The sequence below is a fragment of the Ciconia boyciana genome, chromosome 8 (assembly GCF_034638445.1).
Source record: "Ciconia boyciana chromosome 8, ASM3463844v1, whole genome shotgun sequence".
Classification (NCBI taxonomy): domain Eukaryota; kingdom Metazoa; phylum Chordata; class Aves; order Ciconiiformes; family Ciconiidae; genus Ciconia; species Ciconia boyciana.
In genome coordinates, this window is record NC_132941.1 from 20,623,283 (window position 1) to 20,637,361 (window position 14,079).

Consider the following 14,079-nt stretch of genomic DNA (forward strand, 5'->3'; position numbering starts at 1 on the left):
TTCCCCTTAGTTTCATAGCAAAGTCTCTGAAAATTGCAGCTACCCACCATCTCCAATTGCTCACTGGCAATCATATTCAAAAGTGGCTATTGCTTTGGTTCCCAGGTGTTTAATTTTCACAGCTGCTGAGCAGTTGAAAATATAAATCAATAGGCACTTAGGCTTCCTTCAATTTAACATCTTGAATGCATTCAATTGGGCACAAAAAGTGGAGATATGCAAATCCAAATGAAATTATGACTGTCACTGGACATTGATGGGTTGATATTCCATGCATCTGCTGAAGATTTCAAAAAGGACATTTTTATTTAGATGAAAACAGGTTTTCATATCTTTTTACAATATTAAGAAGATAGTTCAGGCATAAGTTTACCACTGGCATATAGGGTTGTTGATCCACTATTAAGACACTTGCTGTGCTTTGCATGTTCTGTATTATATTACGTGGTGAAACTGCAAAGCCCTGTCTTCAGTTTGGCTGCACACAGCCTACGGTTATCACTTAAGAGGACCATTACAGCTGAAGACACAGAAGAGAGGAAAATGAGAGGCCATGAATTGAGCTGGAGATAAATTCAGAAAGAAAAGAAAGCATTGTTTCATTAAATGAATAGGTAATGTGTCCAAGACTGTTATAGTATAACTAAACCAAATGAATAGGATCTGGGTTTTATGTGGTGGGAGATCAACTACAGGAATTGCACGCTTGTCCTATGTCACACGTTCTGTCACATGCTACCATGCATTGTGTACTATCAGAGAGCACCGGTTTGGTTTCAGTCCCCAGTCAGACCTTGGTGTACCTATTGTGGCATTAAAATTGAATGGATCCCATTCTGACAGTCAAATCACTGTCTCCCTTTAGAATGCAACATTTACACAGCATTTAAAAGATGACAGTAAGTGGCTCAGATCTGGAAGTTCAGTATTAACAAATATGTCAGTCTATGATGCACTGCATACAGCAAAAATATGACTAAGAACGTCCTCAAAAAATAAAATACCTTTACAGGCAAAAGGAATAGTAAACTGCAATAAGGGAGAGGTATCAAGTCTTCCATATGGATTGATTGGGAAAAAAGTGGTCTCATGACCCTGTCACATTCTTTTCCTGCAGCTGTTAACTCTGTCTGCAAGAGAAACCAAATCAGAGAAACTACACATTCTCTTCTTGGCTCTGAGACTTTTTCCATTTACACCCTCATTTTGCACTATAACTTCAAAGGTCAAAAATCATGTTGCTGAGTTAACAGTCAGAGGTTCTAAACCAGTGTTTCAGCTAGAAGGTGGAAGGAAACCCTTTTTTAGGTCATGTCACATCAGGAGCTCTTAAGTCTGAGGACTTCAGAGCTGAATCCTGTGACCCAACTAATTTCCTGGACCTGAAAGGAGAGGGAAGTTACCATTTCCCTTGAAGCCAGGGATGGAAAAAATCTGCCTTAAATATACACATCGCTGCCTTGAACGTCAAGGAGACATCTTGGTAACACGAGTTCACCACGTCACAGACACGGATCAAAATATATGCATTTAAACTGAGCAACTGGATGATCAGTCTTCCAATACTTGGTAGCTTGGTCCTTTGAGATTATCAGTATTGTCAGTGATCCCTCTCTCTCTATTTTCTCTTAACCTAATCTATAACAAGCTCTATACTTTTCACTTCATCCCTCTTTTTACTCATCTTCGTGCCCTGTTAAGTACCCAGCACTCAGGTCCTTCCACTCATTTCCTCAGCTTCCCAAAACATCACAAACTTGGAAAAGAAAAATAATTATGACAGTCATTCCAATAACCACAGTGGCAAATATTGCTCTCTACTACTTTCTCAGGAAATGACTGGATTGCACAGCATCCTCAGCTTGGAATTCTCAGTCAGCAGTTTGCAAACCTCTACAACACAGCAGTAAAGTCAGTCATGGCACAGGAAACTTCTGAAACTACAGCTTCTGCTGAGTCTTCAGATCTGCCTTCAATTCTTCACATTTGATCTCTGCTCTCTATCAGATTTGTAGGTACAGTACAGCCTTTTCATTGATTAAAGGAAACCCTACCTGACCCCAGCAGCTTCTATATGGATAACAGTATAAAGAAAAAATTTTCTTAGCTGGAAATATATGTAAACAAAGTATTAGAATACCTACTTAGCTGAGGCTCACCATAATGATTATATGTATCTTGTTCTAAAAGAGTTTCTGTTGATACACTTGATTAGTCAAGGAATGCCTGATACGTTTCTAATATATAAATGACATTCACATTGACTTTGTAGCATATCCTCTCAATATGTTGATGTTTCTCAGGGTTCATAGGGATCATGTCCTCATGCTTTATTGTAGAATCATTTTGTTACAACGTCTTTCCTTAGAAATTTCATTTATGAAAGAAATAAACTGTTCTGTGTTCTGCAGGACACTAAAGTTCTTAAACACCATTAACATTAAGATTATCAGTCCAAATTTTGATCTATCTTAATTCTATCCTAATGTTTAGCCTTATTTCTTATGAAAATACAGTCTGACTGTGAGCTTTGTTAATCCTCCCCAGTAACTTCTGAATTCTTTGGCAGAATTCAACAACATGTGACTGAAAGATTATTACGTTTCTGCCAATTTCCTGCAAACAGGCAGCTGTGTAAAAAAGAGCCTCTAAGTGTTCCACTTCATAGAAAGATGCAAAATAATTCTGCACCTTTCCAGACATCAGAAAATCTACATAGATGAACCAGTCTTCGTGCCTTAACTGCAGCAAAAAAATTGAAACTAAATTCCTCAGATATCAGCCAACTAATCAGGAGACACAAGTCTGCAGAAACTAGAATTTACTAATTCCAACATTCCCAAACAACTTACAGTCATACTGTATACCTGTTTGCAGTCCAGACAGTTGTTGGATTATTTATCTTCCCAGATGTTAGAACTTATCTGTTATTATCAATTATCAGCAAATAGCAACACTATTAACTTAACAACAATGTGTATTAACTTAACAACAATGTGTATGAACAAAGATTATGAGAAACACTTTTTCAGGTTATCAAGCATTTACTATTAGACATAGTTAACCCAGACCACTGAAATTTGGGGAGAAATTAGACCTAGGTTTTAGCTTCAGCCTACTCTGCCAGTGGATTCAAGATTCAAATATGAACTCATCCCAATCTGGGAGTATCTTATTTTGCTGGCTGGTTCACTAATTTCTTACAGAAGGTCTATCCTTCTATTACTTAAGTAACAGCCTTAGCTATAAATTTATGTAGAATGTTTTATTAATCTGTAAAAATAAAAAGCCATTGTCCTTTTCAAAAGGTCTCTTCAAATATGAAACTTGCAAGAAAAACTGTCTTAGGATAGCTGGGTTTTATCTATAGATTATTAGGAAGAAACTCAGCAACAAAAATAAAAAATATCAGTTATAAAAAAGACCTGATTAACAGTAGGTAGAAGAAAGACTGCAGTAATTAATAATTTTAATTTATTTTCTGCTACCAGCATGAACTGTACAACTGTAATGCCCTCTAGCTCTCACCTTCTCAGCACAAAAGATCAATGTGTTTCCATGTATATTTGTAACTTGTGTAACAATATTTACACACATTCCTATTTAGACAGCATGGATCCTTGCTATAGGCTTGAGAACAATATTAATTTGAGCTTCTAATAGATCAAAATGTTTTCCTGAAGAAACCACACAAACAAACAGGAAAAAAAAAGGTCATAATTAAGTCATTGAGCTCTTAGTCTTCAAGTTAGGAGAGAACTGGAAATGCTCTGGAAAAGTAAACTGAGTTAGGGTAAGAAGTCATCCTCTAGTCAGCTCTCTGGTAAAGTACTTATGTCTGACATTTCTTGTATTACACTACACAGTGATATCCTAAAAAAATACCTGAAAATATGCAAGAGACTATCTTTTTCTTAAAACAATACCTGAGAAAGTCTGGTGCTTTGGAAATCATGTTCTCAAAATCTGCAAATCCTAGTTTCCCATCACCATCCATGTCAGCTTCTTCTATCACTTTCTCACAAACTAGGGTGATTTCTTCTGCTGTTAGCTCTTCTCGAGTCAGCTTATTGAGGGTTTTTTCCAAGTCTGACTTACAAATGAAGTTATCTGTGTTAAAATCTAAACAATAAAAGAACCAAAGAAAAGATCACCAACAACTCTCATACTCATTTACTTCCAACAAAAAAGACATACAAAATCATCCCAATACAGTACCATAGATCTTAAAGGCATAGATTGCTTTAAGCTCTCTGGGAGCCATTTCACTGAGCACAGAGAACATATCCACAAAATCATTGAAGCTGAGGCTCCCCTCTCCATCTTCTGAGAAAGATTCCACAATCCTTTCCTTGAAGGGATTCTCCTGTGAAAAACATACACATATTTTTTGTATTTGGAAGATCAAAAAACTGCAGATTCCCTGTTAATGATTAAGAGTATTTAATCCCATGGTTGGCTCTTTGAAGACAACTTTTTTCCTTCCAAAATGCATCTAAAAATTTACATTTGCATGCTTTCGCAGAAAGTGTCAGCAGAACATGCTGCTGCATAGTATCACTTCTCACCCAGATTTTCTCAGCTCCATTGTTATGCATTCTCTCTAAACTGGTGCTCATCTTGTTTCTCCTGTGTGGAACACTTGCTTTGTAAACGTTAGGGTAAAGGTACTAAGAGTGTGAAGATCATTTGCACATAACAGGGTCCTGGCAGGGTGTCAGACTGACACGGTCTAGAGGGTTACAGCTCCTACATTAAGCAGCTAGTACATACGAACAGGGGATGACAGGAGGGGAAGGAAACAGAGACCAAGGTGGAAAGCCAATGAAACAAACAGGGTCTTTATGCCTTCTGGTGGCACCTGACTGAAGGTTGGAGGAACAAATATTATTTATGAAGCCACCTTAAAAAGCAAATATCTGCATTCCACACCTGATTGATGTGGAACCATCAAGCAGCTATCAACCAAACCATGTCTGTTCATTAAGGGTGCAGAGTCACATCCCAGTAGAATCTTGTAGAAATGTCTTTCATTTTCACTCTGATACATGTCAATGTACAACCTCTGGCTGAACTGACTACAAATTCCAGAGTTTTAAATGAAATTTCACCTCTGCAGGAGATGATCCTAAGATCCTTTCCTAGCACCCTACCAACCCAGCTGAATAAGACAATACTCTAAAACCATAAACATGCAAGCAAGCATAAGAAAAGCTGCTTTAGTACTCTGAAGTCCAAAATAAATGTTTTTATAGTAACAAAACAACATATTTCTCACAGCTATATAAAAACCCAAGATTAATTTGTAGCTACATCTATAAAACTGGGAAAATAAATTCAATTCAGTTGAATATGAGTAAAACACACACACATCATTTGGGTTGTGAGCAGCATCTCATTCAAAGCTGTTCTACAGATCTTATCTGAAGCCAAGACACCGATTAACATATTGATCTCCTATAAATGTGAACAGCTTTGGTGGTGGCATATCATGTTCATTACTTTTAATATGCATGCAGCATTTTATTTGTCTTTAAAAGAAGATGTATTGTGAAAGTTCAGAGCTCAAACATATATCCACTTAATTTCTTTTTTCTGTACGTTTAATTAGCTAACAGGTATTCATAAGCCATCCAATTATTTTAAATGAAATTTCATAAAACAGCTATATTTGAGAGGCAAATGACCAGAAAATGTTATTTTTCAGTTTACTTGAAAAATGTTCACACAGAACATATGCATCTATAGAACACATTTTCTGCATACCTGTGGAGACTAAAAAAATTACAAGCAGCATGTACAAAGCAGAGTTCCATGAACAGATTGATGTTTTATATTTATATAGTATCCTTCATCTTAAAGGAACATAAAGTACCTTACAAGAATTGGCTACTTACTAATATGCAGCTGCCTCCAAAGTGAAATTCAACAACTGTTAAATGGTGAGCAGCAGCTTACAACAAGATCTGAAGATTAAGATGTTCAACTGAAATCACAGGGGGAACTTGGAAGTATAATGAAATTTGTCACCCACACAGAGATAACATTTAAGATACATTTTTTTATAGCCTCAGAATAATGAAAAAGTTCTAAGGATTCTCCTTAAAAGACAAGCATAACATACAAAAGCTTAATTTCTTTAAGAGGAACATGAGGTGTGACTGCACATGGACATTTCAAAGAACATCCAGTTCCTGGAAAGCAGCCTTCCTTTTTTCTTCAGGTGATCAGTCAATGTGTAGATTCACACTATGGGATGGCGCTCTGCAGTACCTAGTTCCGGGATGCAGGTACAGAGAAGTGACAGGACATTTGGGTACAAGGCATGGACTGATCAAGGCTATACCACACCTACATACATTTGGCAAGTCATGTCACCTGGCAAATTTAAGAACAGATTTCAGTGGCCATCCCAGCTGGAACTTTGAGATACTTTTTCACAGAAGCTCTACTGGCCATTCACATTCACAGAGAGCATACGTGATTCTATCAGGAGGTTTCTATTTAATGATAACAAAGCACTTGGGATACATCAACTATCTAATGAGATGTCTTTGGGTCTTGCAGTTTGCGCTCCAGGACTACTTCCATGGCAGAAATTAGCTGGAGTCTGCCAAAAGGCAAATATCCATCTAGTGACAAACCATATAAGTGTGTGTGTCAATCTTCTGAGGATGGGTGAGATCTGAGAAAGAGACATTGGAAGAGTAATTCCCTGAGACAATCAACATTCAAAATTCAAAAAGTAACCTTGACCAGAGATTTTAGCACTACTAAATGCCAAGATGTCTCCAGTCTTTCTGGCTGAGACAATGGCCAAGAATAAGGCTGTTTTAATGAACAGGTGAAGTAGGGACCACAGAGCCATAGGCTCAAATAACAGCCCATTAAGGCAGTCAATACTAAATTCAAGTTCTCTTGCAGGGTTCGATGACTGAAGTAATTCCACAATAGGGAGCACGCCTACAGATTTCAAAGGGTAGGAGATTAATGAGCTCACTGTGCTCTGAGCTGAATATGTAAGGCTGAGCTCACTGTTCAGATGAAGACAAAACCAGGCCAAGCATAAAAAAAAAAGTAGAAAAGAGGGATTCCTGAAAATAAAAAGACAACAGGCTCAAAAAGCAGCAGGGTCACATCTCTCAAGGGTCTCAATGAAAAACAACACCCCAGAATTAGCCAGATGGCCGAGAGAAAGTCATTGTAAAAGGATACGTAATGATCACTTACATCATGCGCATGATGTGTAGAGGAGGTATAGCAGATGTGCATCTGTGGGTACTGCTAAGGCTAAAGTATCTGACCTGAGTGCTTGGAAATATGCCTGTTTGTGGTATGAATATACATACAGACACTCAGTGGAAAACAATTGATTCTACTGTTTCAAATTGTCAGTGTATTAATAAGCGAAAGTAAGACTCAGTTGGGCTGAAATACATGACAAAGGCCCACTTTCTTCCTAAAAAGCACATTAAAAAATTGGTGTATCTGTTAAGCATTTAATATTAGAGAATGCTAAATATCAGAGTGGATGAGAAAACATGTTAAAAAAATTATTTTTTTTATTTCTAAAATACGATATTGCTTTCTTTGGAACAAACCTCATCAGAACTAAGTGTCATGGTAACAGTTGTAAACTGACATCTTAGAGGCAGCATTGGGTAACAAACAGGGAGTACACAGATGCAAATATCCCTATCAGCAGTGAATATCAAACCCAGGACTTTCTGCATTAGAAATGCTAGGCATGATCTCTCTAAGTATATTGCAGTTGCAGAAGATGAATTATCTATTTGGCATGTCAGAGATCTTGAAAATACAGATGAATTAACAATGAATTAAATGGACCTAAGCATACTTAAGTAACTCTTTGCCAAATGGATCTCAAACCTAAATGAAAAATAAAATCTTTCCTCATATTGATTTCTTTCCTTTAACTTTCTCATATTATGTGTCTTCAGCCAGTATATCTGTGGTTTACACAATGGAAAGTATTAGCTTACCTTCACAGATACTTTTCACATCCTTTCTGTAATTTCATTACCTCTACTCTAAAGAGCACAGATTAGGGTTCCATCATATTTAAAGGAAAAGCCACGGGGGAAGGGAGTAAAGGGGAAAATGATACTGTTCCTTCCTAAATTGTTTTTCCTTAAGCACTAATTATTTAAGAGAATCCTTTTAAAACTAGAAACTTACACTTGTCTTGTTAAAAAGCTTTTTCTGTCCTCTCACAATAAAAATGAGAGGGGAGACAGAAACAATAAAAAATTGTTACAGCTAAAACTCTGCTGTTTTGCAGACTGATGCTGCTGTAGTGGCTTGAGATAATCCTCCTAAATGTGCCATCCATCTTTTTAACAATCACTTTTTCTACTCAGATAATTGTGTTTCTATACATTTTTGAGTGTCATTATCATCTATTCCAACATACAGACCTAGAACACCATACAATGAAACATAACAGCTTCTTAGGAAACGAATGGTTATAGGGTTTATCCCTGAGATTGCAGCTAAATCTTACCAAGTCACTTTTTATTTTTCCCTGTCCTCTGATTTCCATCACAGGCTCTACAAAAGCACTGTGTTGTCCTTTTGCCCTATCTGTTTTGCAGCTTGATGAATTAATTTAAAGCACTGTATCCTATTTTCACAAGCTGACTGCATTTTCGAAATAAGAGGTTGCAAGTAAAGCTGTAAGGTCCAGAAAACTAAGCCGGAGAGGCTAGCCAGTCATTACAAAATGCTTCTCAGTTTTATGTCCACAGAAACATGATGATCATTTTCTCTTTTGTATTTGGACATAAGTCCTCACTGACATTAGGGAAGATACTTAAATGCACAAAGCAATCTGCTTCGCAGACTACTGAAAGCCAGAATCCCTTTGAATGCTTTAATCAGGACTTGTTCAGAGCTGATCAGAAGCAAACCTTTCTCAAATTTCAGGAGTTATTCCTAAAAAAATAGAAATGAACTCTTATCAGACAAACATCAATATAAAAACGGCTAAATTGTTCATTATCAGATTTCCATAGGAGAGGCTGGTGTTTTGGAAGGGAAGCATAATAAGTGCAACAGCAAATTGTGCCTGGAGCAGATAAAAGCACATTTCTTTGTTGTTGTGGTTTTTTTTTTTTTTCTTTTCTTCTTCCTCAAAATCAGTAATTTTTTTTTTCTTGTGTAGATTATTATATTCATGTCAAACTTCTCCGCAGTGCCTACAGGGTACTGATTAAGAAAACCCTGCACAAACCAAGGCTAAGATACAGCTGAATTGATATGTTTACATTTAAAAAAATGATCATGGCATTCTGTCAGAAAGCAGAAATGTAAGACAGTTCAGCAATGAGCTTACCTCTTTACTGAAGGCTGCGCTGTCACAAGAGCCAAATAACCAAAGATTCTGGTTCCACATGGAATTGCTTAAATATTACAGAACATAATAGTATATCATGGGAATATAAAGGATTTTAACAAAAACTGATTCACTAACTATAGCAGGAAACTGCAGACAATACTGGTAAAGACCATCAAGCAGGTACAGATTTGGAGTTTAATGGAAAGAAAATGGCCCTCGCTTACTACACTTGGAGGCATACAGTTGATTGAGACACACAGTTAAAAAAGGGGCTTCAGAGAAGCAAGAAGAATGGTCTGAAAGGGGTAAAACATCCCATCATAACTAGAAACAACTAACAGGGTGCAGAGACAAGGAAGTTGGGATGAGCTGCAGGCAAAGATAGGCCAGAGCAGAGGCGGGGGCTTGGGAAGAGTATGAACCTGCTCTCTCAGGTGTCATTGCCCATTACATGGAAAGCTTTGAAACTGAGGGCTCACTGAAACAACTTCTAAAATTCCATCCTCTTAAAATTGTAGGAAGAGTTTTCATTTTATTTTGAAGTAACTTGCATGCATTCCTGTTTAAACTTACCAAAAATAGGGTGCTAACATTGGTTCTGAAATGTGTGATTGATTCACTGTTCCCTGTGTGTCCTTTCTTTCTCCTGACTGATTCCTGTGCCTGCTGGTCATTCTCTTTCAGTAGTGTGTGGATTTATGAACTACCTTACTCACCACTGCAGCTAATGACAAGGCCTGCGAGGATCAATGAAGTTACTGCATGAGCCAAAAAAAGAAAGCAACAGACTGTAAAGTGAATGAAACAAAAATCGTTCCCCTCCAGGAAGTCCTTTTATGAGCAACTTCTGACAGAAGGATTGCTCTACACTACAATAACCAGAGACAGGCCATACACCAATTTGAAGATTCTGACAATTAGGGACATACTTATCACAAAGATGGCCACCCGCCCACTTCTACAGATCATATGTGATCTCTGTCATCAGGTTACATTCCTGCATCTAGCTCTGGAAATGACAGGGATAATGTGAGTGAAATCAGTTTTGTTTTGAAATAAAATCACTTTCGCTTTCTACATGGTCTCATACTGAACAGCCCACATAATTGCTACAATTTTGCAGTATTAATTGCTGCAGTCTCACAGGTGCCTATATGTCCTAAAGTTAATTTATTAGATTGCTGCCTGTGTAACCAAGATTGTCAAAATTAGAGAACAGAGACTGCAATGAAACAGATGGAGTAAACTAGCTTTGCTAACTTCAGTGTAATGGTAGACCTAATAAACTTAAAGCATCTGCCCCTTCTTTATTTATTTATTTCTTGTCCTGACTTTCAACTTTTAAGAATCATGAGTTAGTAAATAATTCATTACCAATTAAAGTGAGTGACCATCAGCATTTCTTTTTTTTTGAAACACAAAAATCCTGCTCAAAACATTAATGCGTGAGGTAAAGATCTTTCTTTATAGTAGCAGAATCTAATTTAGAAAAGTGCATTATTGATTCTATCCATTTGTCAGAATCTGCAGTGGTATTGAGCTCAACATTGCCAGTAACTAGAAATGTAATGTGTATATGAAAAAAGCCAGGTGCTTTGAAATTATCACTAATTTTATTAAAATTCAATAGACTTTCAGTTAATTTATTTCTATTTTAAGATTTAAATGTTGGCTTTGTCTTCACCTTGATGAAAATTTACTGAAGAAAGAAAACACCATAACGATTTTTTTAGCAGTCTGGTCAAGTTGCAAAGGTTAAAGATAATTTTTTCTTAGTGTATGAGCTGGAGTTACAACCTAGACTGTTTGGAAATTGAACTCTAGGGGAAAGACTCTCTCCCCCTCCCCACCATCTGCACAGGAAAATCGCAAAATGCTCCATGACCAAGATTGACCCCAGTTTATAATTGAGATCCTAGGTGGCATTTTAATATCTTTTAGTGTCAATGTTTTGAAAGAGTTATGGAGGAAGATCTAGTCTCCTCTAACTGGTATTTTACTGGAAACAAGCTCACTAGCTATTGAAAGCCTTTTCTCTATGAACTGCTAGAACTCCTGAAATAAAATGAATGGTTTGACAGCAATATTTCTAAGGTTCTTCCACAGCCTTATGAGACTTTGAAGAGAATTATTATAAAATTTGACACTGAATTTTGTCCTGCTATTTTCATAAAATCAAGTTCCATTACCCTCAAGACATCTTCTAAAGCAGGGTCAGAAAGCGTCACAGACTTGATGTGGTGCAAAAAGATAGATTATGATCCACTTTACTTACAGAAGTCTATTAGTAAGTCGATTATCATTACCACCTAAGTTTGTTAAGGTAGCGAGATGTGCTCCTGTATCTCAAAATCTAATCATGGTCCAGTATAAAACTTCTGGTTTATATCTCAGCTTAAGTACCAGGCTGTCTTGTAAATATAGTAGTCTCCCATCTCTAAGGTTTTCATAGTTCAATCCTGTACTACTGAAGCCAAAAAGAATGTGTATTATTATTGTTTCTCACTTTCTTTTCTGAACTTAGCCTTAATTTTTCACAACGCAACTATCAGCCATCTGGCAGTTAAACTCTTCAGAGTCACATAACTGAGCCAGAGAATTTCATATTGCACTATCAAGGTCCTAGAGATAATAACATAAAACTTAAGGAATACTGATTGTCCATACCAGAAGTGTACGTACAAGCACTTAAGACACTACAGTGATGAATGAGTTGCAGACATGTTAGGGAGATATAAAACTACTTGCAGTAATGGATGAATGAATCAAAAGCCCTTAAGAATGATACACTTTATCACAAAGGCAAGAATTCAATATTTATGCATAAGCAAAAATAGCAGATGGCTGAAAACAATCAGAATACTTCAAGATGCTCCCACGTATTTAGACTTTGTGAAGCCCATGCTATTTCATCTTGCCAGCTACTAAAAAACCTGATTATTTTATATTCACGTAGGTAAGACTATTAGTAATTTTTGTTGTATTGTATTCCATAGAGCACTAATTTGCATTTTTATATACAGTTGTCCATCCAACATGACAGTACTTCAGTAAGTCAGGCAAATATTCCTATTTCAAGATGAAGAACCTTCTTCCTTTTGTACTAGCAGCAAACCTTCAAATGACTGGCTCCAGGTAACTGCTAAGAGCAGGTCTTAATTAAATCATTTCAGACAAAACTCACTGGGGCATTAAGAATAAATTCAACGGATCTAAGGATTGCATCTAAGGGGGGGGAAAAAAAGTATAATATGGGAACTGTCATAATTATGAGTCCACCCAGCCCACCAGCCTAACTCTAACTGGAACCAGTAGCAGATAAGGCAAGAATTTAAAAAAAGAGGGAGATATACACAGTGATCCTTCCCATAGTATATTCTGAGATTAGTGCAATGAGCGTTTCAGGGACATTGAGTTAGATATTACATTCAGATCATAAAACTTAATAGCAATCTGTGGAATTCTGCTCTATAAAAGAACTTAAATAATTTTTGAAGACTAATGCTGTCTTTGCCAAAACGTCTTGTGGCAATACTTCCTTGATATACACACGTTATGTCAGCTGTCTGTCTGTAATTTCATGCAATACTTCCTTGTCCTTGTGAAAAGTAGTGCATAATTGTTCTCTATTCACCTGTTGGTATTATTCATCTGATCCCATGATCTCATAGGTAGGACAAACACGACTTAGAGCAAGCATTCCAATTCCCAACTTTTAGCTCCACTGAGCAGTTTATACTTCAGAATACAGCCTAAGGGCCTAATTAGGTCTGCTTGTGCTAGCAACTTCTCACAGGCTACTGATTTTGATGCCTAATTGTGTCTTAAATCTAATTTTAGATAACCAAGTTTGAAACCTTTGTTGCTATCTCCAAATTGGCTCAATTTGAGGTAACTAAAATACAGGGCATTTTTGCAAAGTATTGTTAATTTTGCCTGTTGCCTAATTTCTTTATTTTTATAATAAGAAAAAAAAACTATACAAACATTTACATTATACAAAACTTAGGTGAAATATTTATAAGACATCTGAATGGTTAACATAATATTTTATGCAATTGAATTAACTGAGAAGAACTTTTCAGCAAGATCTTTATACCCCCTATTTTAAAGTTCCATGAATACTTCTCTAGATGCACTTTTTTCATCAATTATACAGGCACATAATTTAGGCTCTTTCATAGACATTTCAATACATTTAAACACATAATATTGTTGAAAAATAATGTTTTCTTGAATGCTGCTGATACTAAAAGTTCATATATAAACAAACCTTGAATTACACTACTTTCATATCCTGTTCCTACTTCACACTGTGTAACATAATGGGCAAATATGAGAAGAATTTTTTTTAAACTATGGTACCTGCATGATTTATTAAACATCATTTATTTTATTTGAAGTGAGCTAGGAAGGTCAACTTTGCAAGCTGCAGAGGAGGGAATTACACTTATACCCATGGCAGTCAAGGATACCTACTTGCATGCACACAGCTGACAAGAAACTAACCTGGAGCTGGATTCTAATTAGGGTTGGGTTATGCAGCTTTAGGAGTTAAAAGGCTGAATAGCTTTCAACCAGCTGATAAAAGAACTATTTTGTAAGTTCTAGGAACAACTCAGAGCATATCACAGGTTTCAATTCTGTAACTATTTAAACAATAGTGAGGTATATACTAATCATATATTCATTTTAATAACTCAATGTAGATGTTCTGTTGA

At 36.5% G+C, this 14,079-nt stretch overlaps 1 protein-coding gene across 7 annotated transcripts in view; it reads right to left on the reverse strand.

The window, feature by feature from the left end:
- Nucleotides 1-14,079, reverse strand: part of CIB2 (calcium and integrin binding family member 2) — a 55,095-nt gene that overhangs the window by 4,409 nt on the left and 36,607 nt on the right. For all 7 annotated transcript variants that reach the window (XM_072871431.1, XM_072871430.1, XM_072871432.1 and 4 more), the window contains 2 exons: nt 4,219-4,366; nt 3,927-4,122 (listed from right to left, as the gene is read on the reverse strand). In XM_072871431.1, coding sequence (XP_072727532.1) covers nt 3,927-4,122; nt 4,219-4,366 — 344 coding nt within the window. The remainder of the gene's footprint in view (nt 1-3,926; nt 4,123-4,218; nt 4,367-14,079) is intronic.